Below are 26,675 nucleotides of genomic sequence, written 5' to 3' on the forward strand. Positions count from 1 at the left end.
TTCAAGGCAACTTGCAGAAATTATTTCAAGGTTTATTTTATATAATGCCAGTTAACCCTGACTGTTGCTCCTCTGGTTATTTGAAACATCATGGTCTATAATTAGGTATGTTGCTCAGCCTGGGGCACAGAGGGTCCAGTAAACAGTCTTCTCACACTCTCGCCTAGCATTGCACTGTGTGTTTATAAAGCAAAGGTAATGGACGCCCTGCCTGCACAAGGCAGACCACAGGAGGTCAGATATCTGGTATGAATAATCAGTGCGTGTGCTAATCTGATTGATTAGGTCGATACTACATTTGGAACAGCAAGGAATGTGATCCATATTTACCCAGAAGGCTTGTCATGTATTGATCAAACTTTGTTGCATGTGTTTTGTAGACATTATAAAAGTACTTGTGCTGTAGTGCATGTAGAATATATGCATGAAAAGAAATGATAGCTTGAATGTTATTTATTTGGCGGAGTATAAGTATGGAGTGTAATAGTGCACTCAGCTCACTGAAAGTGAATTTGAAAAAAATATCTGTAACCTGAAGACTACTTTTTATATCTGAAGACCATCAAACAATTATGCATTTTGACAGTCTTATTTCCAAATTTAAAATTGCCAAATTATTGATCCCTGAATTGACCAATACACTTATCTGAGATATTAGTTGAGATGTGTTATTGTTTAAAAAATATTGTTCAAGCAGTAGCCAGTACATTATTTTACACCCTCACACCCTCTGTAAGGCTGCATCTTGACTATGCTACTAAGGTGCACTTCTAGGTTGTATAGTGCTTTTTGGAACAAGCCATTTCCTAGCATGTTTACATCGCAGCATTGCCTGGTTCTAATGGGAATATTGTTGTTCTGCACCTGATACTTTTATTTGATCACAGTTTTTATTGCATCAAAACCAAAACAATTGAAAACCTTTAAATCTTGATCCTACTCTGAGTTGAGTTGAATTTGAAGCCTTTACACCCTGGGCAAAGTGCCAATCCATTAACTACACAATCAACAATGTTTACGGCATTTAGCAGACGATTTTTATTCAACTCACTATTATGACTGAAAACAATTTGAGCAATCAAGGGTTAAGGACCTTGCTCAGGGGCCCAACAGTGGAAACTTGTTGGTTCTGAGGCTTGAACCGGCAACCAGCTGACTACTAGTCCAGTACCTTCACTGCTGAGCTACCACTGCCCTCACTCACTTACTGAACCATTCACTTACTCACACCTAGGAACAATTTTTTTATTTTGTCTATGCATTTTCTCCCCTTTTTCTCCCGACTTTAGCACATCCAATTGCCCGATTGCGCCATGCTTCCTCTCCACCAATGCCGATCCCTGCTCTGATTGAGGAGAATGAAGCTAACCCATGCCCCAACAGGCCCACTAAGTAATGCGCCTGATACTGCACCAGTTCACATGCCACATCGTCACACAGTGATCACATCATGATGTATTAGTACACCTCTAATGAACAGACTCGCATATTGTTGTCACCTCTCGATAAGATTGTGTATGTTTGTGTTTTCTCAGATAAAGTCTTTCTTCCTTATTTAAAAGAATGGCCTAAACCTAACAGAAATCCTTGCTGAAGTCTGAGAGTTTTTAGAAAACCAAATCAATCAAATCAAGAAGCAGGATGGATCTTAGAGCTAAGCACGGCCTGATGCTGTTGGAGCAGCTCAATCGCATGCGTGAGGCTGAGCAGTTGACGGATGTGGTGTTAGTCGCAGAAGGCATCAGCTTCCCATGTCACCGGTCTGTTCTTGCCGCATTCAGCCCTTACTTCCGGGTCATGTTCACCTGTGGCCTTCGTGAGAGCACAACCCGGCAGGTGGTACTAAGGGACATGCCGGCTCAAAGCTTAGCCCTTTTACTGGAATACATGTACAGCTCCAAACTCCCACTTTCTCATGAAAATGTTCAGGGAATCTCAGTCGCTGCCTTCCTCCTTCAGATGGATGATGTCTTTGGTCGCTGCCAGGTTTACATGACAGACAACATGGAGGTCTCCAACTGCCTGGGCATTTATTACTATGCCCGGGACTTAGGGGCTGAGGAGTTGGCAGACCAGGCTCAGCGTTACCTCCGACAGCACTTTACCGAAGTCTGTATGAGCAGTGAAGTGCTGGAACTGGAGGCTCACCAGCTAGGTGCCTTACTAGCTTCAGATGACCTTAATGTGACTCGAGAGGAAACTATTCTTGATGTAGTGCTGCGATGGGTAAAATATTGCTCAGCTGGTGTAGGTCTAGGAGAAGAAAACCGTGCCAACCATCTACTGGAACTCTTAAAGAAGGTCCGTCTACCACTGATAAGTGTAACTTATCTGAAGGAGACGCTGCAGCGCAACACAGCACTGCTGGCTGATGCAGAATGTCTAGAAATGATGGAAGATGCAATCGAAGCAGCCGGTCTTCATCCTGATGCTCCAGCTCGACGACTGAAGCTGCGATATGGCATGGAAACCACCCATCTTCTACTATGCATTGGCAATGAAAGTGGAGGGATACGCTCACGATATGGTAGCTATTCGGACCGAAGCTTCTGTTACGCCCCTTCCACTGGTCGCACATTTTTTATCACTTCCCCTCAATATGGTGATGCCCTTGGATATGTCTGTGCAGGGGTTGTCACTGAACACAATGACATCATTGTTGCAGGAGAATTAGGGGCACGAAGAATGGCAAGACAAAAGGAGAGAAATGTGGAGATTTTCAAGTAAGTCTTACATGTCACAGAAAGCAACTAATTATTTAACCCATTCATTATTTTAAAAACAACGACATAACTCGTGAGAGTAAGTTTTTCTGAAAACAGTGTAATATTGCACCATTTCTTGTCATCATTTTTAGGTATAATGAGGAAGCTCAAGGTAGCTGGAAACACCTGACTTCAGCAGAATATCGTGATTCATATGCCCTGGGTTCCCTGGGCGACTACGTGTACCTAATTGGAGGTCAGATGAAGCTGAAAAACCAGTATCTTATGACCAATAGTGTCGCTCGCTGGTCGTTACAGGGTGGCCCATGGCGCAATGCTGCACCTTTACCGATGCCCTTGGCCTATCACAGTGTTGTCCAGATAAAAAAAAATTTTTATGTGCTTGGGGGAAAGACACCACAGGTAATCACACACAACACTGTAACATTATGTGGTCCTAATATACCCCCACAGTAGCAGTTAAATTGTTCTAAGTATGGTTTGTTGTAAACAAAGAAAAAAAGTACAATGCTAGTCTATTTCAGGGGAAAGATTAAGGGCTTGTGCTTTATACCGACAGCAAGGCTTCCATAACAGACTACAAATGTGTAACCTTATTTCTACTTCTCTTATTCATGCCATACTGGTGACATTTATCTTGCATGAGACAGACATATCATGCAGATGATGAGCCTGAAAGCATGAGTAACCACCTGCTGGAGTACAACCCAGATACTAACAAGTGGAATGAGCTCTGTCCTATGAAGTATTCCAAATATCGTTGCAGTGCAGTGGCACTTAATGGGGAGATCTATGTTCTAGGTAAGAGACCTTGAATATTAGAGTTAACATTGCATTTAGGGAGCCTGCTTTCCCTTTTGTGTATGTACATTACCTTAGTTTTATGTTAATCATCTTGCTTTTTTGTTGATGCCTGTAATTACATGTCCTTTCTTGTAGTCCTGTACCAATGTGATTACTTAAATAAGCTATTTCTTTGTATATGGGAAATTCTTTGTTGTTTAATTGTAGTTAGTGTAATGGGTCGTGCCCCTTTGACCCCCTCTTCTCGTGGCAGGAACCACAGAACGACCCATTGTAGTTCTAAAAGGGCTACACGTCCCAAGGGTGACAGTGCTCATTAGTGCTAATTCAGCGTAGCTGAATTAACGAAACCCAGAAGCCTCAGCGGCATTAAGTTTATTCTCTGTTTGAATTCTGTCTATGAAACCATTTACTTTTGTATCCTTTTTGACATATCTTTTAGTATGACTTCAGTCTGTTCAGCCAGTGCACTCGGGTCCAGAATCAATTTGGTGGCAAGTTTCTGTGTTCAGCTTCACCGCACCTTTACAGTTACAACTGCAGTGGTTTTGTATTGGCAACATGACATACTGTGGTAGTTGGGAAAAATCTGAATCACAAAAAATAATATAACCAAATGCTTTAATTCAGTGGTTCTCAAACTGTGATACGCGTACCACTGGTGGTACGTGAAGCAGCACGAGGTGGTACGCCAGATAATCTCGGAAAAGTAATTACATGCACCGAAAAAATAAATAATTTAATAATTATAAATAAAAAAAATCATATGAAACAAATTGTGTAAATTACTAATAAAATCTGTTTCAAGTTCTTATAATTCTGTTTTAATAAAATCAGTTTAATGAAAACAAAGTGTATTAAAACTAATGTGTTTTTAAAAATATTCGGGGCTACGCAGCCACCGTACTTCATTACATCTATACTTCACGTTCGCGGTTTCCATCTCGGAATTTCCGAAACGTTATCAGTAAAGTTATCAGTAAAGTTATCAGTAGCTCTCTCGCTTTTATCAGAGCCAGATCTGCGTTTGAATCTCACTGCTCTCGTTCCTGACATCACAAGGCTGCTCCGCTAAACAGGCGCACTCACTGAAATGCTAACTGCATATATTCTAGTGATGAGTCATTCGCGAACGATCCGATTCTATTGAACAGATCTTTGAAATGAACGAAAGGAACCGAGTCTTTTATTTCTGCGCAGTTCTTATCGGCTGTAATCCACCCATTCAGCTTCCATCAGTAGAGGGAATTAATCGTAAGTCGTAATAAGAGCTGTTTATTGTCGAAATTCAAATCCGAAACACTTTCAGTATCGCGGAGAGCGAGCGAGACACACAAACACACAGAGAGAGAGCGCGCTAGTAGTATAATGACAAATAATTGAGAAATAAACTATAAACTTGTTTAATTGTTTTAAATACAAAAGAGGATTTTTCTGAAACTTAATGCAATGCAACCACAGTCTGTCTCTTCTCTGTAGTTTTTTTACTTTTAAAATAAATCTTTTTTTTTTCATTTAAGTGTTGTTTGAATTAGGGATACATTTAAGGCAAAGTAGCAAAATTTGATATTAATATCGGGGGTGTCTTATAGTTTACCCAGTAGCATCTCCCGAAGAACGAAGAGCCATTTTTTTGAACGACAAAAAAGATCCGGCTCCCTTCAAGAAGCCATAATTCCCATCACTAATATATATACACACACACACCTAATTAATGTGTGCCATATGTGGTTCTGTGATGAGAAACGTAGGTGGTACTTGGAAGTTTTGGTTTGATAATGGGTGGTACTTGGTCTAAAAAGTTTGAGAACCACTGGCTTAATTAAATTGAATTTGATGAACTTGATGCTATAAATGCAAAAATATCCGACAATTTAATTAGGAAATTCAATTTAAAAAAAAGTGTGTTTTTTTTTAATACAATACATTTAAAGGACATGTAGATATTGTATTGTCCCTAATTATTTCCTTTTTATATAAAGTTTACATTTCGTTTCACTTAATAGATAAATTAAAGTGATTAAAGCTCTGTAACTGCTGTGCAGGTGGTATTGGGTGTGAGGGTATGGATCGAGGGCAGTCACGTCGCTGCCTAGATGCAGTAGAGATCTATAACCCTGATGGAGATTTCTGGAGGGACGGACCTCTGTTACCCCGACCGCTTCTCTCACTGAGAAGCAACGCACCTAACGCTGGGGTAGTGGATGGAAAACTGTATGTATGTGGATATTACAGAGGAGCAGGTAAATACAAACTACACTTGCACACCTGTTTTCATTACAGTCAAAATATTTTGAAATAGGCACTGTAAAATGGTCGTTTGCTAATTTTAGATCGGCATGACATCCTCACCAAGGACATCCTGCAGTTGGATCCATGGGAGAACGAGTGGACTGTGGTGGTTAAGCAGGCTGTAATGCATGACAGCTATGATGTGTGTCTGGTGGCGAACCTTAATCCACGAGGACTCATGTCTCCTCCGGCGGACTTAGTGGATGAATAACAAAAATCATTCATGTATGACACTGACACTGTCAAGTTAGTCTTTGCACATCTTTGAGCTGATTACAAAATATCTCCTCAGCTGTACATATTGGTTGTGTTTTATTCACTTAATGGTGATTAAATCAAATGTAACTAGGATGTTGAAAAAACTACACACTACACACTCATTTACAAGGGAATCCTTGGCAACTGTTAAAATCCCACTGCTGCATTTAATTTGCATTAATATTTTTAAGACTACCGCACTACCAGACTGTTATCAACATTATTTCTTATTCATCTTTTTAAAAAGTTGACCAGTTTAACTGAATGTAGTGTAACATAATCATGCATCGGCTGATCCAAGCTTAAGTTTCTGTCATTTACATTAGTGAAAGATATAAAGGAGAAATTAATCATGGCTGGCTGTCTTATCCGAAATGGCCAATATGAAACAAAAATAGTTTATGTGGTTAGAAAACATGCATGTCATTTTAGTGGGAGGTTCTACCACTAACTATGGGAATATAGTTTAATCTTTGGTTGTGTTCCAAACCCCACAGTACTGTACCAAAATGCTATTGTATCAAGTTGATACACCCCAATATGCATAATTTCCGAATTTTACAGAATATGTTGATTTATTTTAGGGTTTAAGATGTAAAATTCACAGTGATATAAACTCGACCTGCAAACATGACACCCTTACAACAAACCACCAAACACTGACAGGTGCCAGGAATTTCCTGTGAATGTAGCCTTGGACTGATTTTATATATGCACTATAACTCATATTTTTAAATAACGAATTATATTACTTTGTTCAGCTGAGATTAATACAATAGACGTATTTAGTTAAAAACTGTATAATCAAGTGATTCAAACAGAACAGCTGTTTAATGGCATGGAATTGTAATAGATTACAGAGAATACCAAAGCATATACTCATTCTAGATGAGAATAAAAAAAGTGTACTATTTAAACTACCAGAAAATGCGTATTCTGTTATTGCATTACAAATGCACTGTTCATGCACCTTTAAATACACGAGACTGATAGTGGTAAAGTTTGTACTGCAATACACAAAGAAAAAAATTTCTTCCCCTTAATGTGATATTAAGGTCTTCAGCAATCCACAAAACATCTAAAAAAAGTTCAATGAATTAATATACCAACAGAATTTACTAAACCCACTTAACAAGACTAAAATTGCTGCAACATTGTGAGGAAAAGACAATTGTCCATTGTACCTGAAACAGGCTTGCAAAACAACAAAGCAAACAGTATTTTTAACATGTATTTTAACAACAAGTGGTCCTTGTAATAACAATTAGTTCAGAAAGCATCAATCAGAGTCACTGATGAAGTCAAAAAGCTGCCAACCACCTCTTTGTTTCTTTATGGTGTTCTCTTTATGCTCAGGCCTTCCAGTCTCCCATTCAGCTTGCTGGTATTCCATAATCATCTGAGAGCTGTTGCTGCTCTGGGACCATGACCAAGGATTCAGGGGTGGTCCATGTTCCCCCTTATTTGTGTGACCAGTTGTGTTTTGCTGCTGCAGCAGTGGCTGGTGACTTGAGAGAGATTTTTGTGTTTTACAGTAGGCATTGATGGCTGATAGAGGCACTCTGTTTTCTTGGTCCCCATCATACTGACCCTTCTCAAATACATTATCTAAAGCCATTCTGGGATTAGAGCGTCTCAGAGGTAAAATCAGAGCTCTCTTTTTTCTTCTGAAGGTCTGACATTTTTGTCCTCTCTTGGACACCTTTTTTTGTCTGGGTATCTCAGTCCAGGTTGTTGAATCGTTCTCATTTGTATCATTCAATGGTTCTATTTGCACAGGGGCTCCAACTACATAATACCTTTTAGGATCCTGTTTAAGTGTAGCAGCAGTGGTAGTAGCCACTGGGCTTGCAGCGCTGCTTGGAACTGAGCGTGTGCTATAGGATTTCTGCCAAGCACTGAACTCAGACCTCCCAGTTCCTGTATGGCCAAATGCCTGTTGTTGCTTCTCAACAGCGAGAGTGCCTATGCCCTGGATAGATGCAGCTGTTCCATGTTTCTCTGGAGATCTTGTTTTAACAGAGCACATACTCTGGTCCATTTTGTCTTTGGAATGAGTAACAGCCTGATTGGAAAGCCTCATGCCCTCATAATACCTTTCCTCTGAAGCCACACAGACCTGTGCCACCAGACTGGGGGATGTCTGGACAGTGCTGTCAGTCATTTTAACAGGGTTGAGATGCGTGACAGTGGAGTAAGAGGCCATAAGTGTGCTGAGTAAAGACAATATCTCTCCAAGTGTACTCTGGTCCTTGCTCTGGTCTACTTTCAGTGATTCCATATCTTTCTGAAGACTAAGCATGAGAGAGCTCAAGTCCTTCAAAACCAATGTGGTCTAAGTCAAGAAAATAAACAATAATCACTAAAATTGTTTTAATATAATACACTAATCTAACTTTTTAAAATATAAGGTTGATGCAGAGCTTTTTATGAAATTCTGAAAACAGTGACCACTGTCAACTGATTGTGAATGTCATTTACTCACTATTTACATACTCTAGGTAAACAAGACGGACATTTTGGCAAAAAAACACCTTTGGAGTTAAGATTTGTCTTTTTTAAACAACTGCTCTTCCAAAACACATAAGTGGATGTTACCCGATGACCACATTATCTACAAACCCCATTTCCAGAAAAGTTGGGATGTTTTGTGAAATGCAATAAAAATAAGAATCGGTAATTTGTTAAATGTCTTGTATTTACCTAATAAAAATAAAATGAAAAGATTTCCAGTATTTTCACTGATCAACTTTATTGTATTTTGTTAATAACATTTAGAATTTAATGTGCCTAGCACAATAGTAATAGTAACTAGCACTATTTATTGTAAAGCCTTGGTATGTCTTGCCTTCTGTCATACGGCTCTTACCTTAGCCTCGGTGTCCTTCATCTTTAAATGAGTCTGGCTTTGCAGACTCATCAGAAGTTCAGTTAGACCTGCTATGCTCTCCTTGATGGTAGCAAAACTCTCCTGAACTGTTATCCAAAAGATTTTTCATCAGAAAATATATGTACAATGTCTTGTAATAATAAAATAAATCCTATATTGTGAAATTAGATACATGTATCAGACATATTTATATAAACATTAATATATACTTGTTTTTCTAAAGCCTGTCATTTCTTCAGCTATAGCATTTCTGGTTACATCACAACTTCCATCAATGCAGCTTAAAAAAGTTCTCTTGATCTGAAATAAAGTTGAAAAGTATTTGCACTCATGTGAAATACACTAATAAATAACTAAAGATCTTACCCCAGGTAGGCATTAGTTATCCTACCTCTTTTACTTACATGTTCCAGACTTTCATGCAGCTGTCGGATTCCGTTGAGCATTTCACTATAAAAAACAGAGAAAATTAACTTTGAAATCAGTTCAGAATCAAAGTTAAAGTTATATTGCACATTTGTACTGCACATATATTTCACCTTGTTTTATAATATATTGCCTGCTTGTATTGCCTGTATTTCCCACAGGTGGTGCAGTGGTAAAATACTCTAGCCCATCTGATCAACACTGAGATCTGTGGTTCAAATCTTGGTGCTACTGGGCAGTCAGGCATCTACACAAACCTGACTGACTATATCTGAGAGGGGTGGAATGGCCAAACAGCCTAGCCACTGAAGGGTGCACTTTTCAGTGAGTGCACCTGGTCCGAACACCAGATAAAAACAAGAAAGGATTCTTTAGAAAGGGTATCCAGAGTAAAAACAAATTAGGTATGTGGACCAGAATGATCTGCTGTGGCAATCCCATAAATGGGAGCAGCCAAACAAAAAGCCGAACAAAAAAAGTCCAGTATTTAGAGTTTATTTTACAAGGTAAATACAAGAGCAGAAGGACAATAAGCTATTTAATGCACTTACTTCTCTTTGGCTTTTCTCTTTTCCTCTTCAAATCTATCTAATATACCATTGTGTTTGCCAGCAGGGATGTTTGTTGCTTTGCTGTCTCCAAACAGGAAAGGCTTGGCGTGATAGTTGTTTGACACCTTCAGTTCATTTATCTGTCAAAATTCGGGTACCATATACCCAAAAAACTACTAGTGGAAAGGCATTTGCTGACTTCTACAATTTCTATTACAAATAAAGAAATAAAATCATACTTCCTGTGAAGCTTTGGACTGTCCACTTATCTCCTGGGAAAAACTCTGAGAATTCTCCAGCCAGAACTGAGATCCAGACAGGTACTGTGAATCTGTCAGGCTTGAATAGTCACTGGTGGTACAATTCTTAACTGATTTTGGCCCTCTGTGAAATAATACATCTTATAATTACACTAAAATAAGGACACTAGTGACACATTGATTTCTGTTTACACTATTTTTGAAAACAGGCAAAATACATTAATGAGCAATTACACAAGAAGCAGGGGAAGTAAATGGCAATGTAAAGATGGTGAATGGTTTTCTGTTTGCACCACCAGTGTGCAATGCAAAGAGTCTGTCAGTAAATATTGGACCTTAATTGTATTTGACTTGTCAAAATTAAACAAATCATAGATTTTAGGAAAGATACTGCCATTTAAGAGCTCTAGCTGTTAAACATCTTAAACCTCAGCCCTTTGACCCCAATCCCTCATAGTCACATTCACATTTATACTAGCCATTTAACCGCAAAAAAATGAGCATTAAAAACTGAAATGTTTAATCATTTTGCTTTGTTTTTATTTCAAAACAAAAACACATGGTAAATCGGGGCACCCACAATAAGCTAATCCCACAATATTATATGAGTTTTCATGTATGATCAAAGATGACTCAATAAAAGTGTACAAAACTAGTATAACAATACTGTGACCTTGTCACAAAAGGGTCTGTAAATAAAATAAACCAAAAAAAAATATTTCAGCAAATGTATTCCTTGGTCACCATAAAATTATAAGTATATAATTCTACTATTATTAAAGCTCAGCTTGATGATAAATGTCAACTGTAAGAAACACTATTAACTTGGTGTATATTTACAAATGGATTAAATACATTTGGACTAAGATAAAAAGCAGATTATTGTGTAAAATAAATTAGAAGACTTACACAGAGGCCACTGGGACGTTCAAAATGTCCTTAATGTTCCAAACGTTAGGCTTCATGGTCTTGTATCTCTAGGTAGAAGGAAAAAATATAACAGCTGATATTTATATTTAAACTACTAAACCTTGTTTTATTCTCTTAAACAACAACAGAACAAGACAAAACAATGCAACCCCCCGTCATAAATAGTGCTATAATCAGACTGATACACTAGCTAACGCGTTAGCTTTACATAAAATGCATTAGCTCATTAAAGTTCATTTACTCAGTAATTTAAACAGCTTATATAATTGGGATACCTTCAGTGTTTGCTGCTTCAATATTTCTCCTTATAAGATGAATATATGTTCTAAAAGTTTACTTCAAAATAACCTGTATATGAATTTTAATGAGCGCATTTAGATGTGAGTCAGTGAAGTGTAATCATGAGTGTGTGGGTGACTGAACGAGCGCGAGCGGGGCGCACGAGACGCCATCTACTGCACGCGACAACTCGGCGTTCCGTTATTCCCCTCTGCAGATTATAGCTCAGTTGTAGATGACAAATAATAAAAGAAAACACGTTACATTATTGATTTCCACTTCAGAATCCACGATGCAGTCCAGTATGTACTAGATGTTGTGCCTCTTTATTTCTAATGCAACTACCAAACTCGATAGAAGTAAAACTACCGAAATGTTCTTGTGGTGGTCCATACAGCCATCACAGACAGGGCTTATTATTCAGGGCTCTGCTGTGGCCCAGCTGGTAGAGTGAGTGCCGCACAGCATCATGGTCCTGGTCAAGAGTGCAGCAACATGGGTCAAGGGGACCTCGTGTCGATCATCGTCTGTGGTCACTATATGTAGGGAGTTCTGCATGTTCTCTCTGACTATTTTTGTGCGCCCAGTGTTTCCAAGTACTGCCGGACCAAATACAGAATAAAGCAGTTTGGGAAAAAAAGAAGAAATAAATCCCATTGCCTTCTTGGTAATGTGTTTCTCACCCCAGAAATTAGTTGCATTTCCGTAAAACACCTACTTAATTCCTGAAACTTTAAATGGTATTAACAAAATAATAACATTTTCACCCAACACTACATGACCAAAAGATCAACCATATGCATGAAAATACACAAAGTCAAGCGTTTGTTAGAATCTTTCATTTTATCTTGGCGAACAAATGGCGACGTCTTCTTGGGCATGCAGTCACTTCAGCCCACATCCCAGCTGACCCCTGGCAATCCTCAGCCGTAATCCTTAGCCACCATCCATTTCCTTCAGCGAATTACTCTGGGTTTATGACCTGGCCATTGGGTTGGTCATCTTTCAGAGTGTACTTAGGTTTTTTATGAATGTTCCTCATCTTTCAGGGTGTACTTAGGTTCTTTATGAGTGTTCCTCATCATTCAGGGTGTACTTAGGTTCTTTATGAATGTTCCTCATCTTTCAGGGTGTACTTAGGTTCTTTATGAGTGTTCCTCATCATTCAGGGTGTACTTAGGTTCTTTATGAATGTTCCTCATCTTTCAGGGTGTACTTAGGTTCTTTATTAGTGTTCCTCATCATTCAGGGTGTACTTAGGTTCTTTATGAATGTTCCTCATCTTTGAGGGTGTACTTAGGTTCTTTACGAGTGTTCCTCATCATTCAGGATGTACTTAGGTTCTTTACGAGTGTTCCTCATCATTCAGGGTGTACTTAGGTTCTTTATGAGTGTTCCTCATCATTCAGGGTGTACTTAGGTTCTTTATGAATGTTCCTCATCTTTGAGGGTGTACTTAGGTTCTTTACGAGTGTTCCTCATCATTCAGGATGTACTTAGGTTATTTACGAGTGTTCCTCATCATTCAGGGTGTACTTAGGTTCTTTATGAATGTTCCTCATCTTTGAGGGTGTACTTAGGTTCTTTATGAGTGTTCCTCATCATTCAGGGTGTACTTAGGTTCTTTATGAATGTTCCTCATCATTCAGGATGTACTTAGGTTCTTTACGAGTGTTCCTCATCATTCAGGGTGTACTTAGGTTCTTTATGAGTGTTCCTCATCATTCAGGGTGTACTTAGGTTCTTTATGAATGTTCCTCATCTTTCAGGGTGTACTTAGGTTCTTTATGAGTGTTCCTCATCATTCAGGGTGTACTTAGGTTATTTATGAATGTTCCTCATCTTTGAGGGTGTACTTAGGTTCTTTACGAGTGTTCCTCATCATTCAGGGTGTACTTAGGTTATTTATGAATGTTCCTCATCTTTGAGGGTGTACTTAGGTTCTTTACGAGTGTTCCTCATCATTCAGGGTGTACTTAGGTTATTTATGAATGTTCCTCATCTTTGAGGGTGTACTTAGGTTCTTTACGAGTGTTCCTCATCATTCAGGATGTACTTAGGTTCTTTACGAGTGTTCCTCATCATTCAGGGTGTACTTAGGTTCTTTATGAGTGTTCCTCATCATTCAGGGTGTACTTAGGTTCTTTATGAATGTTCCTCATCTTTCAGGGTGTACTTAGGTTCTTTATGAGTGTTCCTCATCATTCAGGGTGTACTTAGGTTCTTTATGAATGTTCCTCATCTTTCAGGGTGTACTTAGGTTCTTTATTAGTGTTCCTCATCATTCAGGGTGTACTTAGGTTCTTTATGAATGTTCCTCATCTTTGAGGGTGTACTTAGGTTCTTTACGAGTGTTCCTCATCATTCAGGATGTACTTAGGTTCTTTACGAGTGTTCCTCATCATTCAGGGTGTACTTAGGTTCTTTATGAGTGTTCCTCATCATTCAGGGTGTACTTAGGTTCTTTATGAATGTTCCTCATCTTTGAGGGTGTACTTAGGTTCTTTACGAGTGTTCCTCATCATTCAGGATGTACTTAGGTTATTTACGAGTGTTCCTCATCATTCAGGGTGTACTTAGGTTCTTTATGAATGTTCCTCATCTTTGAGGGTGTACTTAGGTTCTTTATGAGTGTTCCTCATCATTCAGGGTGTACTTAGGTTCTTTATGAATGTTCCTCATCATTCAGGATGTACTTAGGTTCTTTACGAGTGTTCCTCATCATTCAGGGTGTACTTAGGTTCTTTATGAGTGTTCCTCATCATTCAGGGTGTACTTAGGTTCTTTATGAATGTTCCTCATCTTTCAGGGTGTACTTAGGTTCTTTATGAGTGTTCCTCATCATTCAGGGTGTACTTAGGTTATTTATGAATGTTCCTCATCTTTGAGGGTGTACTTAGGTTCTTTACGAGTGTTCCTCATCATTCAGGGTGTACTTAGGTTATTTATGAATGTTCCTCATCTTTGAGGGTGTACTTAGGTTCTTTACGAGTGTTCCTCATCATTCAGGGTGTACTTAGGTTATTTATGAATGTTCCTCATCTTTGAGGGTGTACTTAGGTTCTTTACGAGTGTTCCTCATCATTCAGGGTGTACTTACTTAGGTTCTTTATGAGTGTTCCTTTAGATCTAGCATGACCCTAACCTGCCTCAAGCAGTAAGTGAGGATAAATAAAGTAAGTAAAGTAACTACTCAAAAATAATTTGAAAAGTTACTGGATAAAATCATACTGCTTGTTGTGCAAGTTCAATGTACATTGTCCATAGTATTTTTGTAGGCATTGATACAGTTTATGAGAAATTGTACCAGTAAAAATTGCATCATTGCAGTGAGAAATGCACTTTTTGAACATTTTGAAAAACGTCCTTTAGCATTTTGTGCAAACACAATGAGTGCTATATCCAGTAATGTTTTGGTACGTGGGTATATTTCTAAATCTATATATGGAAAAATAGTTACATCTTTTTATTTGACTTTCTGTAACTAAGAAGACATGAACTCAAAGTACTCAGTCAAGTGCTACCGGTATGCACCAGAACTACAACCGCACATTTCTAGCACCTTTAAAGACTAAAGCTATTTGAGTTGTTCTTTTGTATTAATTTGCGTAAAAATAAAAATATTGATACTAAATAAATAGTTAACCATTTACCGTTACGGTTAGTATTTACCTTTAAATAACAAACAACTTTTAATTTGAAGAGCAGTTTGATAAACAGGAAGTGATTGCTGCTGAAAACGATTCACTGGTTTTGATTAAAGGTAAGTTCATGTTTATATTATCTTCTACATTCTTAGTTCATTTAGACATTTAGACTAAAACATCTGTTATTATTATTATTATTTTAAATTTGTCACACACAAGCCCTGACTCAGTCCAATATAACCTACAGGACGAACTCCACCATGATCAGAGTCTACTGCCTTATTGGGGTTACTCTTTTTTTGTTCAAATCTCAAGTAACACAGGTAAGTGTATGTTTGTGTTTTTATTTGAAAGCTTTTTGACATATACAATCAGACTTATCCAAACTTATCCAAAAAAACAATCTCAGCAGAGGCTTTCTGTTCACTACAGAAGAACAGGTGTGTTTACAGAACAGGCTATTTCTGTAGAAATGGCCGTGTAAAAGAAAAGAGAGAATTTAGTAGTAGAAGTAAAGTTAAAACCATATCCTATTGTACCAATCAATTCTATTTCTTAGAATCAGCCTATGTTTTTTGTGTTAAAGATTATACCATTAACTTAAGCCACATGTTGTACATTTGGGTAACATCATAATCGAACATTTCTGATTGTAATTTCTGAGCAGAAGCACAGCATGATAAAATGCTATACAATTAATATACAGTTGATCAGGGACACCTGCATTGTGTGTGCACTCTCTTAATTAACATTATATAAGTACAGTATTATTTAGGACTATACTGACTGTCACCTTGTAGCCTCACTGTTGTCCCTTTATATGTTAATATAGCATATCATTTGGTAGTATCTTTAAAAGCATCAAATCAATTTTAGGATACCTAAAACATCCTGACATGTTATGTGTCAGTAAGCAGACCCGCACTAGTATATACAGGGGTTGGACAATGAAACTGAAACACCTGGTTTTAGACCACAATAATTTATTAGTATGGTGTAGGGCCTCCTTTTGCGGCCAATACAGCGTCAATTCGTCTTGGAAATGACATATACAAGTCCTGCACAGTGGTCAGAGGGATTTTAAGCCATTCTTCTTGCAGGATAGTGGCCAGGTCACTACGTGATGCTGGTGGAGGAAAACGTTTCCTGACTCGCTTCTCCAAAACACCCCAAAGTGGCTCAATAATATTTAGATCTGGTGACTGTGCAGGCCATGGGAGATGTTCAACTTCACTTTCATGTTCATCAAACCAATCTTTCACCAGTCTTGCTGTGTGTATTGGTGCATTGTCATCCTGATACACGGCACCGCCTTCAGGATACAATGTTTGAACCATTGGATGCACATGGTCCTCCAGAATGGTTCGGTAGTCCTTGGCAGTGACGCGCCCATCTAGCACAAGTATTGGGCCAAGGGAATGCCATGATATGGCAGCCCAAACCATCACTGATCCACCCCCATGCTTCACTCTGGGCATGCAACAGTCTGGGTGGTACGCTTCTTTGGGGCTTCTCCACACCGTAACTCTCCCGGATGTGGGGAAAACAGTAAAGGTGGACTCATCAGAGAACAATACATGTTTCACATTGTCCACAGCCCAAGATTTGCGCTCCTTGCACCATTGAAACCGACGTTTGGCATTGGCACGAGTGACCAAAGGTTTGGCTATAGCAGCCCGGCCGTGTATATTGACCCTGTGGAGCTCCCGACGGACAGTTCTGGTGGAAACAGGAGAGTTGAGGTGCACATTTAATTCTGCCGTGATTTGGGCAGCCGTGGTTTTATGTTTTTTGGATACAATCCGGGTTAGCACCCGAACATCCCTTTCAGACAGCTTCCTCTTGCGTCCACAGTTAATCCTGTTGGATGTGGTTTGTCCTTCTTAGTGGTATGCTGACATTACCCTGGATACCGTGGCTCTTGATACATCACAAAGACTTGCTGTCTTGGTCACAGATGCGCCAGCAAGACGTGCACCAACAATTTGTCCTCTTTTGAACTCTGGTATGTCACCCATAATGTTGTGTGCATTGCAATATTTTGAGCAAAACTGTGCTCTTACCCTGCTAATTGAACCTTCACACTCTGCTCTTACTGGTGCAATGTGCAATTAATGAAGATTGGCCACCAGACTGGTCCAATTTAGCCATGAAACCTCCCACACTAAAATGACAGGTGTTTCAGTTTCATTGTCCAGCCCCTGTACATCAGCGTTTTACAGACAAACATGTTGGTGTCACTGCTGTACTGACAATGTTTTACCACCAAGTTGATAATTCTTCTTCTTGGTTAGTGATGGTGCTGATCAGATATTCAATAAAGGTCAATGCCTTGTTAAATTTAAACACCACTAATTAATATCTGTTCAGTAATTTATTGGAATTCATAGTGCTGTGCTTGTTTGTTTGGTTATTCTAGGCTCTACTAGAAAGCCCAAATGACTGCTGTAAAAGAACACAGAAAATAAATGAAACCTCTGCAAATGATACACATTGTGATCTTGGTATGGCTTTGTATTATTAATTTTATAAACTTTATATGTATTCTTTTAAATATAGTTCTTTTTATTACTGTGCACACAATTTATGTGAACAGCATCACTAACAGTCATGATCACTGAGAGGTCACCTGTTCCTTATCAGATAGGCGAACAAAACGTGCCTTTTCCAAATATGCTTATCATTTACATATTTACACAAGAAACAGCCACAAATGGTTCACTGCATTATTTCTTATTTGTTATTAACATGATAATTGGAACAAACCTTCACAGCTATTTTTGGGGTTCACTTTAATTTAAAAATAAGAAATAAAAATAATGGGACATCTTACATATTTTTGTAAAAACATCATAGTATTAATATACCTTAATATATTAACCTTAATTACAGTCTGTGCACGTTTTCTTCCTTCATAAGGCACTGTATGTATTGTCTGGAAGCTACAAAATGATAATATATCACATTTAGCTGTTGTTTTTAAGCACAATCGATGTGAATTCTAAAGCTGATACTTGTTGTCCACTAGGGTGCCCTCGTTTTCTGGAGAACAATACCATTTTGTGCATGCCCTGTGACTCCTTCACTTCTGATGTGGGGAACTTAACATTCTGCAAATCCTGTAAGTGTTGTATGAGAACTGACTGGGTACTAACATAAAAAGGTGGAATCACATCGACCTTATTATGTTTATCCTGGTGTATTTCCTATAATTACATTTATTCATTGTTTTTCTTTTATAAACAGAAATGTACTGTAAGTAAAGAAAAATGCAAAAGCATTAAGCTGTAGCATGAGCGAGCAATACAAGTACTGAAGAACAAATATTTACCTAATTAACACAGATAAATGCAGAAGAGTTGTCAGAGGAACAGGGAAGCATCTAAATTTGAGGGTTGGAGTAAGCACTAGCACTCAGGATTGGTAAGAGTGAATACAAATGTAAAAAAAAAAAAAAAAAAACTCACAGGTAATTGTCGTGATGTAATATGCTGAAAAAGGTACATCCTGTATTTATAAAGACCATGCATGATCAACAATGTTTACTTAATTTGATATTCATGCATGTTAGCTGAGAGCATCTGGTGTCATAATTATGCTCTCTACAGCTTGTTTGGCCTGGAGCCTGCTAAAGATTTCTGGCAGTTAAATAGCTTCCCTCCAATTGGCTATTTTTAGTGCTGTGTGCTCAGTGTTGGACCAGATGGCAATAACAGGTGTGAATGTGATGCTTCTGACAGAAAATTTACAAAAAAAATTATTTCATTAATAAATTGTATTAGATTATAGATTTTGCTGTAACTGATTATTGGTACTTTCATATTCTGCCTGTAATTACATGATGCTATGCTACATCCATACAGTAGTTTTTATAAAGTCATGCTGTGCATATTGAGATGTACTTGTTTTGTGTGTTATCACAGGTGGTCCAGGTGTAGCAGCATCTGTACTTTTAGGAACTCTTCTGATCAGCCTCTTCCTTATTCTGTCTGTTGCCTCTTTTTTCTACCTTAAACGCTCCAACCATCTCCCTGGTGTCTTCTATAGGCGCAAAGGTAATGAAATACAAGTAAAGACACACTGACTGATGTATTATAATTAAGTAGGTTAGTAATACCAACTAACTTTTTTGGTACTACTATTTTAAAACTGTAAACATAGGGTACATTTTATACATAATTTGATTAATTTAACTGTCTTTCTCTCCATTAGCTTTTATATTTCAACCAAGTGAAACGGTAAGCTTATACGTCTTACTTATTGTACATAAACTGTTTTTAGAAAAGTTCGGACACTTTCTAAAATGGCAATAAAAACTGAAATCTGTAATTTTTTAATTCACTTAAACCTTTATTTAACAAACAAAGAAATTATTAGAATCTCGGCTCTGCTACCGGTCGGCTGGGCGCCTTCTAGCAGGCATAATTGGCCTCCAGTCTGCTGTGTGGGAAATGACCGGATTAAAAGGGCTGGGGCTGTGTAAGGACCCTGGTTGACCAGGGCGCCTGTACAGCAGTAGAAAAGCGCAGAGGTTGGGGCCTGGCTGTCCGTGCGAGAAGCCGACCTCACGCGCAAATTTACTTAAGTGTGGGTGAATAAGAAGGGATCAGTAAGACACACATCGGAGGGAGTGTGTCAGTCAAGACACCCCCTCTTTGGACACTGTTGGGGTCCCCAGCATTGGATTGGCTATGCTAAACTGGGGGGAAAAGTGAGTAAAAATGCAAAATAGATAATCAAAAAAAGACAAAGTAAAGATTATTAGTGTTTTAAATGACAAAATTAATTCTATTTGTTAAATATAAACAAATTAAAAAATTGATGCCTGCAACACACTTAAAAGCTGGGACAGAGGTGTGTTTTCATGGCCTTTGCTTTAAATTACACTTTTTACACATTTGGGAATTAACAGTACAAATTGTTGCAGCCCATGTAGCTATGTTCATCACTGTAGCACAATGGTTTCTCAAACAATACCGGCTAAGGTCTCAATGGTCATGCACATTCAGCACCGAGATTTACCCCGACTCCCTGAAACTTTTCATCATATTTTGAACTGTAGATGGCAAAAGACCTAAATACCCCTTTCACTATTTTCACTTTCACTATTCCTGCACTAAGATATGTTGTCTTTGAACTGACTGCCACAAAGGTTGCAAAGACTAAGCCCTTGGTGGATGCTCTTTTTATACTCAGTATTAATGACCCCATCTGTTACCAGTATAATTGTGGAATTTTCAGGACTGTTACTTGTATAACCTTAGTCTTATTTTGCCTCTGTTCTATTGTTTTTTAAATTTACAAAACATATTTACAAAACATATTTAGGTTTGTCAGTGAAAACACTGAAAATATTTTCTTTGTTTTTATTAGTTTCATAAAAGTTCAAGTAATTTAACAAATTATAGTTTTTTGGTTTTATATTGCATTTTTAGAAAGTGTCCCAACTTTCTGGAAATGGGGTATGTATTATTGTTTTAGTAAATAACAATATTATTATATAAAGATGTATCATGTTGTGTTTTTCAAGGCTGTCATGATGCCTGCAAATACATCATCAGGTAAGAAGATATTTATTTCTGTAGTAGTATTTATTGTTTTTATGGATGTTTGACTGTAAATTTTGATAGTCAGTATTTGATGACCAGGATTGTTCATGTATTTGCAGTGCGCAAACCAAGATATGTCAGAAGAGAAAGACCTTCATCATCTGCATCAGCTGGTAGTGCAACCATGCCAGTAGGAGCGGTAACAAAGGTGTACAATGTGACCGTTCAGTAGATTTCAGGAGGAAAAAAACAACATTAATAAGTATTATTGTTTACATCTGCGTTGTATGGTTATATACATCTGCTTGTTTTTTCTGTTTGTAATGAGAGAAATTATTAGTTCTATTTGTTCACTTTTTAAGAGGCACATACACTATAGGAATATGTTTGTGTTTTGTTCATTAGAAGATTGGAAATTTGCCAAACACCTGTATTGCCAGTATTTTCATGTTATTATTTGACCTTAAAAACAAAAACCTTTTTACCTTCTTAAAAAGACATTAATATTTGCACATTCCTTGCTTTTTGACCAAATAACAGTCATCATTTGGCTATGATTGTATTAATATTTATGCACTACTCAACAAAATGCATCTTAAAAAGTTTCTGTTTCTAATTGTACAGCCATTTGTCAGCCTTGAATATTAAGAATGCTACACCACTGGTACTCGTTTAAAACTATGATAATTTAGTATGAAGGATTCTTACAAATAGTGACAGGCTGTTTTGTGAATAAAAACACCAACTGTAAAGCACTCAGAATGTACCTCCCTGTGTTTGCACAATTATATAAAGTATCTTTACATAAAAACACATTTCTCCAGTTCTTGCATTTGCCAAGGTGGTTTTATACCACAGAAACTAGATGAATGTGAACAATGTAGACAGTGGTCTGTGTTTTGACTTTTGATTCTATGGTCAGCACCACAGACATGATTGCCAAAAGTATGTATGTTTTTATGTTCTAATAGGAGCTGAACTAAGTGGTGTTTGATTTATTCTTTGGTGATGTACACTTTGATTGTATGTTGTTAGTGGAATGATTGAGGTCTCGGTTTGCTGGTAAATAGAATATACTGGTATATGTGCCATACACTTATGGTACAGAGGGCAATTGTGAGCTTGCGGGAAGTGTTATAGCTGTTAAGAATATAAATCCCTGTAAAGTTTTCAATATTATTTTACTAGCTGTTGTGCAGCCACTGAAAAATATGTACAAATGTTTTATATATTGATGAGATAAAGACGTATGATGCTTCTTTTATTGTTGGTACTGAAATGATGAATGTTATGTAAAAAACATGACTTTAGTGTTTACAGAAATAAAGCCTTTATTTGCCTACAATAAATGACTTTTAACTTTGTAACCTTCATTTTAATTTACATTTCTCTAATTCTTTCTGTTTTTATTATTATTATCATTATTATTAATACTAAAATTAAATTCTACATTTTGGCATCTGTAATCTAAGTTTTTCACTTTGCTGAGTGTTAATGTATATAATGGAATTTTTGAGTTGTAGTCACTCATATTGATTAGTTTCTTTAAGAAGAAAGATTGTGTTTAATTGTATCAATTTGACTTTAAAATTAATACATGGTGCTTTTATTAGTTCAGAAAAACTAATTGAATATAAATGAATCCTAAATATGTATACCCCTTAAAATTATTTTGTGATTCATGTTGTATTGTTTGTTTTGGTAAATGTTTTGTACTATGGCAAATGAATTGTCAGCAATCAAATTTATTTATTAGGATTTTAATGTCATGTTTTAAACACTTTGGTTACATTCATGACCGAAACTGTAGTTACTCGTTACACAAGATTCGTCAGTTCACAAGTTTAATGTCAAACAGTCATGGACCATTTTGTATCTCCAGTGTGCTTCACTTGCATGTCTTTGAACTGTGGGAGGAAACTGAGCTCTGAAAAAACCCACACAGACATGGGGAGAACATGCAAACTCCACCCAAAAAAGACCCAGACCTCCCCACCTGGATATCGAACCCAGGACCGTCTTGCTGTAAGGTGACAGTGCTACCCACTGAGCAACCATGCCGCCCCATCTGCAAAGGCTTTAAAAGAAAAAGCAAAGACCTTCAGCTTTTCACAAAGATGTGTAGTTGCCACATTTATTTTACAGTAATCCAAGGGTAACAGAGGACCTGGTTTTGAGATTTGTGAGTACTTGTTTTCCTCTTATCTCTCGAAAACATAGAAAAGAATGAACTCTACATTGCTCTCAGCCTTGAGTTTCAGCTCTCAGCCTCACAAAACCTGCATACACGGGGCTAAAGGCAAGTGTTTATGTATGGGTGTTAATACAAAGAGGAAAATTACTCACTCACTCATGCAGTAGAGTGAGTGAGTAATTTTCCTCTTTGTATTAACACCCATACATAAACACTTGCCTTTAGCCCCGTGTATGCAGGTTTTGTCAGAACTAACACAACTCTAGATCCAGATGTAGTGGTAGCGAAAATAAATGACTAGTAATCTTAGTTAAAATTAGCTAGTGAACAGCACAGTTCCAAAAAAGAAACCAGTATAATAAGACTTGTTACTGTTAACTATTTCCCTTCCTTTTGTCCATCTCTTCACACACATAACATCCTGGCCAATGAGGAAAGAGTTACTATTTTTAACCATGCCGTACCTGACCGCCTTAGCTTCCTCAAAACAAACAGACAACAACAGGAAAATGCTTGGTGGACTTTAACCTAGTACTCAGCTCAAAACACCAGTACTTCCCTAAAAGGTGCCATAAAAATAATGTGTTCACGCCTTTGTTTAAACATTAGTTTTCCAGGACGGAGTTCCTCCTTTACCTTAAACAGCCTGAAGATTGTTGTAACCGACTGCTTCACTGCCTAAAGTTAATCATTCTGTATTGCATAATGTGCTTCATTTCCTAAGTCTGGTATTTTTTATCATTTCATGTAATATAGGGCATTATTATATGTAAGAATGAAATTCTGAATTTAACTATACATTGTTCTTGATTCAGATTAACGCTATACTGTGATATGGTCAACGTGTACTAATTTGGCACTATCCAGTTGTCATAACTGAGGTGTCTTTCATCTGATTGTCATAAAACTTCAATTTCACTTTTACTTTAAAATGTAAAAATTGACATATGGAATTTAGCAGATGCTCTTATACAGCTTACAATCCAAGCAACTGAGAGTTAAGGGCCTTCTTTGGGGGACCAGTGATGGCAGCCTGGCAGCTGTGTGGATTAAACTAACAAATTCAGATAACTAGTCCTGTACCTTAACTGCTCAGATACCACAGCCCTAAAAAAAACAGTTACAACACAACAGAAAGAAATACAGCATTTACAGAAGCTGGACAAAATATAAGAAACTATTAACAAAATAAAGTTGGATAACCTTGTGTGCTTATAAAAACAGAAAGCAGTGAATTGTATTTTTATTGCTTTATTTGGTATTTGGCTAGAAAAACCCGCCCTGGATTATTTCCCTCAATTTCTGACAGTCTAAGTCCATTTTTCAGACAAAACACGTATTTCCACGGTGCATCAGTACATTTTAGGTGTGCTCAAACCCTGACAAATTGTTGTATGTTTTCCACTGAGCATAGTCCAGTCTTAAATTGCTTTTTTTTTAAGTCTATGATGATTTGTCGCGTTGTTTTTTAATGCATTGCTGTCTAATTGATCAAAGTTCATGGCCATTTCATTTCTAAACTTGTCCAAAAGAGTGGATACCTGATCATTAGCTTGTTGGACATCCAAATTGTAATATATGTGATCTTATTATCTATAAAGGGTGGCACAGTGGCTCGGTGGGTAGCACTGTTGCTTCACAGCAAGAAGGTCCTGGGTTTGATCCCCAGGTCTGGGCCCTTTCTGTGTGGAGTTTGCATGTTCTCCCCTTGTCTGTGTGGGTTTCCTCCCGGCGCTTCAGTTTCCTCCCACAGTCCAAAGTCGTGCAAATGAGGTTAATTGGAGATACAAAATTGTCCATGACTGTGTTTGATATTAAACTAATGAAACTAACGAGAAACTACTGTTTCTGTCATGAATGTAATTGAAGTGTGTAAAACATGATGTTAAAATCCTAATAAATAAATAAATAAATATTGCTTCTCACAAGAATTATGTCTGTAAGAATTAGTGTCGATTAAGTCAAAAGAGCATTTTTATGGATGGGCACTGATGTTGGTCAAGAAAGAGAATTAAAGTTTTATTAAGTTCCAGATACCCTTTACTTATTTATGAATACTTACAAATAATATATATATATATATATTTATATATATATATATATACAGGAGAGAGAGAGAGAGAGAGAGAGAGAGAGAGAGAGAGAGAGAGAGAGAGAGAGAGAGAGAGAGAGAGAGAGAGAGAGAGAGAGAGAGAGAGAGAGAGAGAGAGAGAATTTTTTTTTATAAATGTTTCCATTTTGTCATCACATCATGGTTGATGTGCAGACTGCTGCATTAAAATACAATTTTAACCATTTTTAGATATGTGCAGTTTCATTTGTGGGTCACTGTGCCACTGTTAATTTTACCTTTTGTAACCTGGTAAACTCTGACACACAACAGCAACAGATGTAACAGTGATGTAAATATATCACAAATGTTAAAAATGTCTGTTTTTATTTTTCTAACTGCATTTTTTCTATTGCAGTAAATGTTTATTATATTTTACTCAGTAATGTGCATTAAATTGACTTAATAGTAGTATTCATACCATGTTTTGATTTTCTTATGACCACACTTTGCATCTTTAAACAGGGAAACTTTCCATTACTGTGTTGTTCCACTCCATGTGGTTGTTTTGTTTCTGGGTTTTCCCTGGTGTCTCTGTGGGTCTAGGAGTAGGAGACACTTTAAACACATCCCACAAATCCTTCCTTGAAGCTGACCTCTAGTCTTGCAGAGAAAAGCTGGGCTATTTCAGGTAAGGTTGTTGTTATTCTTGTAAATGAAAGGCTTTGGTCTTATTTCCTTAACTGATATGCTTTATAGTGTTATCAGTATTGTAGTGTAGTGAGAAATTGACACACCCTTTTTTTCAAGTGGAGTGTCGTATGTGTTATCTTCATTCATTACAATACTTGGGTGTGCATGTGCATGTGCATGTACAATGAAAATAGTTGTTCAGTAAAAACATAATGTTTTTATTCTACATTTGAAATTTAGCATGCTTTAGAAGTACCATTTAAAGAGAACTGCATTTTGGTTAATCTGCGCCTCCACACCCCCTGCCAGCCAACATGGGTAGACATGTGAGCACATTTAACTTAGAACTGGGACAAAGGCATGTTTTCCACTGTGTTACTGTATCTCATTTCCTATTGTTACGCTTGTTATAAAAATTTTTAGGAAATGAGGACACTTATTGTTGCAGTTTTGCAAGTGGAATTTTTGCCCATTCTTGCTTGATACAAGACAGCTGCTCCAGAGTCCATAGTCATCTATCCTTCTCTTCACTGCAGTAGATAGTATTCACTATTATATTGTAGTATTGTTTGTTTCTTGTTAATTCAGTAGTTTTGTATTAGTTTAGCCATTAGCTTAGTGATGTAGTGTAGCCTTGTTTAGCATTAGCTTTAGCATTAGGCATGCCACTAGCTTCAGCACCTGTCACTATCCTAGCACTTATCACAGTTATATTTAGTATTTCTATTCACAGTGTTTAATTATAGTGTATTGTGTATGGGTTTTAGTATTGTGCATTACTTTTGGTGTATTCTGTTCACAATGGTTATTAAAAACCTTTCACTAGTGTCCCTAAACCTGTGTTCTAGTACTCTTCTTACATCAATAGGCCAGTCATAAATATGTTTCTCTGGAATGCCAATATATACGTCATCATATGGTACCATTATACATATGCAAGTCACCCATTTACATTTTCGTCATTTTGCAGAAGCTCTTATCCAGAGCGACTTACAAAAGTGCTTCCATAGTAAACATTACCTTACTCTAGTTTAAGTAGACATGCTATGGGCCATGCTATGAGCACTAATGCACCGCCATACCATTTGTCCTTGTTTAATCATGGTCATTTTCATCTTTCGCTTGA

At 37.4% G+C, this 26,675-nt stretch overlaps 3 protein-coding genes across 6 annotated transcripts; 2 read left to right on the forward strand and 1 right to left on the reverse strand.

The window, feature by feature from the left end:
• The first annotated feature begins 1,607 nt into the window (after nucleotides 1-1,607).
• kbtbd12 (kelch repeat and BTB (POZ) domain containing 12) lies at nucleotides 1,608-6,996 on the forward strand. Its single transcript, XM_062997915.1, has 5 exons — nucleotides 1,608-2,723; nucleotides 2,858-3,128; nucleotides 3,377-3,527; nucleotides 5,576-5,773; nucleotides 5,864-6,996. Exons 1-5 carry the CDS (start codon nucleotides 1,642-1,644, stop codon nucleotides 6,031-6,033), a joined length of 1,872 nt encoding a protein of 623 aa, XP_062853985.1. The 5' UTR covers nucleotides 1,608-1,641; the 3' UTR covers nucleotides 6,034-6,996.
• Nucleotides 6,893-11,813, reverse strand: LOC134317173 (uncharacterized). 3 transcript variants are annotated; one of them, XM_062997912.1, is made up of 8 exons: nucleotides 11,786-11,813; nucleotides 11,117-11,184; nucleotides 10,187-10,331; nucleotides 9,948-10,087; nucleotides 9,375-9,420; nucleotides 9,180-9,270; nucleotides 8,950-9,056; nucleotides 6,893-8,415 (listed from the first exon to the last, which is right to left on the reverse strand). In XM_062997912.1, exons 1-8 carry the CDS (start codon nucleotides 11,807-11,809, stop codon nucleotides 7,360-7,362), a joined length of 1,677 nt encoding a protein of 558 aa, XP_062853982.1. In that variant the 5' UTR covers nucleotides 11,810-11,813; the 3' UTR covers nucleotides 6,893-7,359. The 3 variants fall into 3 exon arrangements, with proteins under 3 accessions (XP_062853982.1, XP_062853984.1, XP_062853983.1); XM_062997914.1 differs by lacking the exon at nucleotides 11,786-11,813 and adding an exon at nucleotides 11,681-11,738; XM_062997913.1 differs by lacking the exon at nucleotides 11,786-11,813 and adding an exon at nucleotides 11,413-11,514.
• A 3,315-nt stretch (nucleotides 11,814-15,128) lies between these two features.
• c6h1orf159 (chromosome 6 C1orf159 homolog) lies at nucleotides 15,129-21,947 on the forward strand. 2 transcript variants are annotated; one of them, XM_062997001.1, is made up of 8 exons: nucleotides 15,129-15,179; nucleotides 15,311-15,386; nucleotides 17,483-17,567; nucleotides 18,092-18,184; nucleotides 18,987-19,118; nucleotides 19,276-19,301; nucleotides 20,594-20,624; nucleotides 20,732-21,947. In XM_062997001.1, exons 2-8 carry the CDS (start codon nucleotides 15,324-15,326, stop codon nucleotides 20,842-20,844), a joined length of 543 nt encoding a protein of 180 aa, XP_062853071.1. In that variant the 5' UTR covers nucleotides 15,129-15,179; nucleotides 15,311-15,323; the 3' UTR covers nucleotides 20,845-21,947. The 2 variants fall into 2 exon arrangements, with proteins under 2 accessions (XP_062853071.1, XP_062853070.1); XM_062997000.1 differs by lacking the exon at nucleotides 15,129-15,179 and having other exon boundaries at nucleotides 15,229-15,386.
• The last annotated feature ends 4,728 nt before the right edge of the window (nucleotides 21,948-26,675 follow it).

This window comes from Trichomycterus rosablanca, chromosome 6 (assembly GCF_030014385.1).
Source record: "Trichomycterus rosablanca isolate fTriRos1 chromosome 6, fTriRos1.hap1, whole genome shotgun sequence".
In the NCBI taxonomy this organism is placed as follows: domain Eukaryota; kingdom Metazoa; phylum Chordata; class Actinopteri; order Siluriformes; family Trichomycteridae; genus Trichomycterus; species Trichomycterus rosablanca.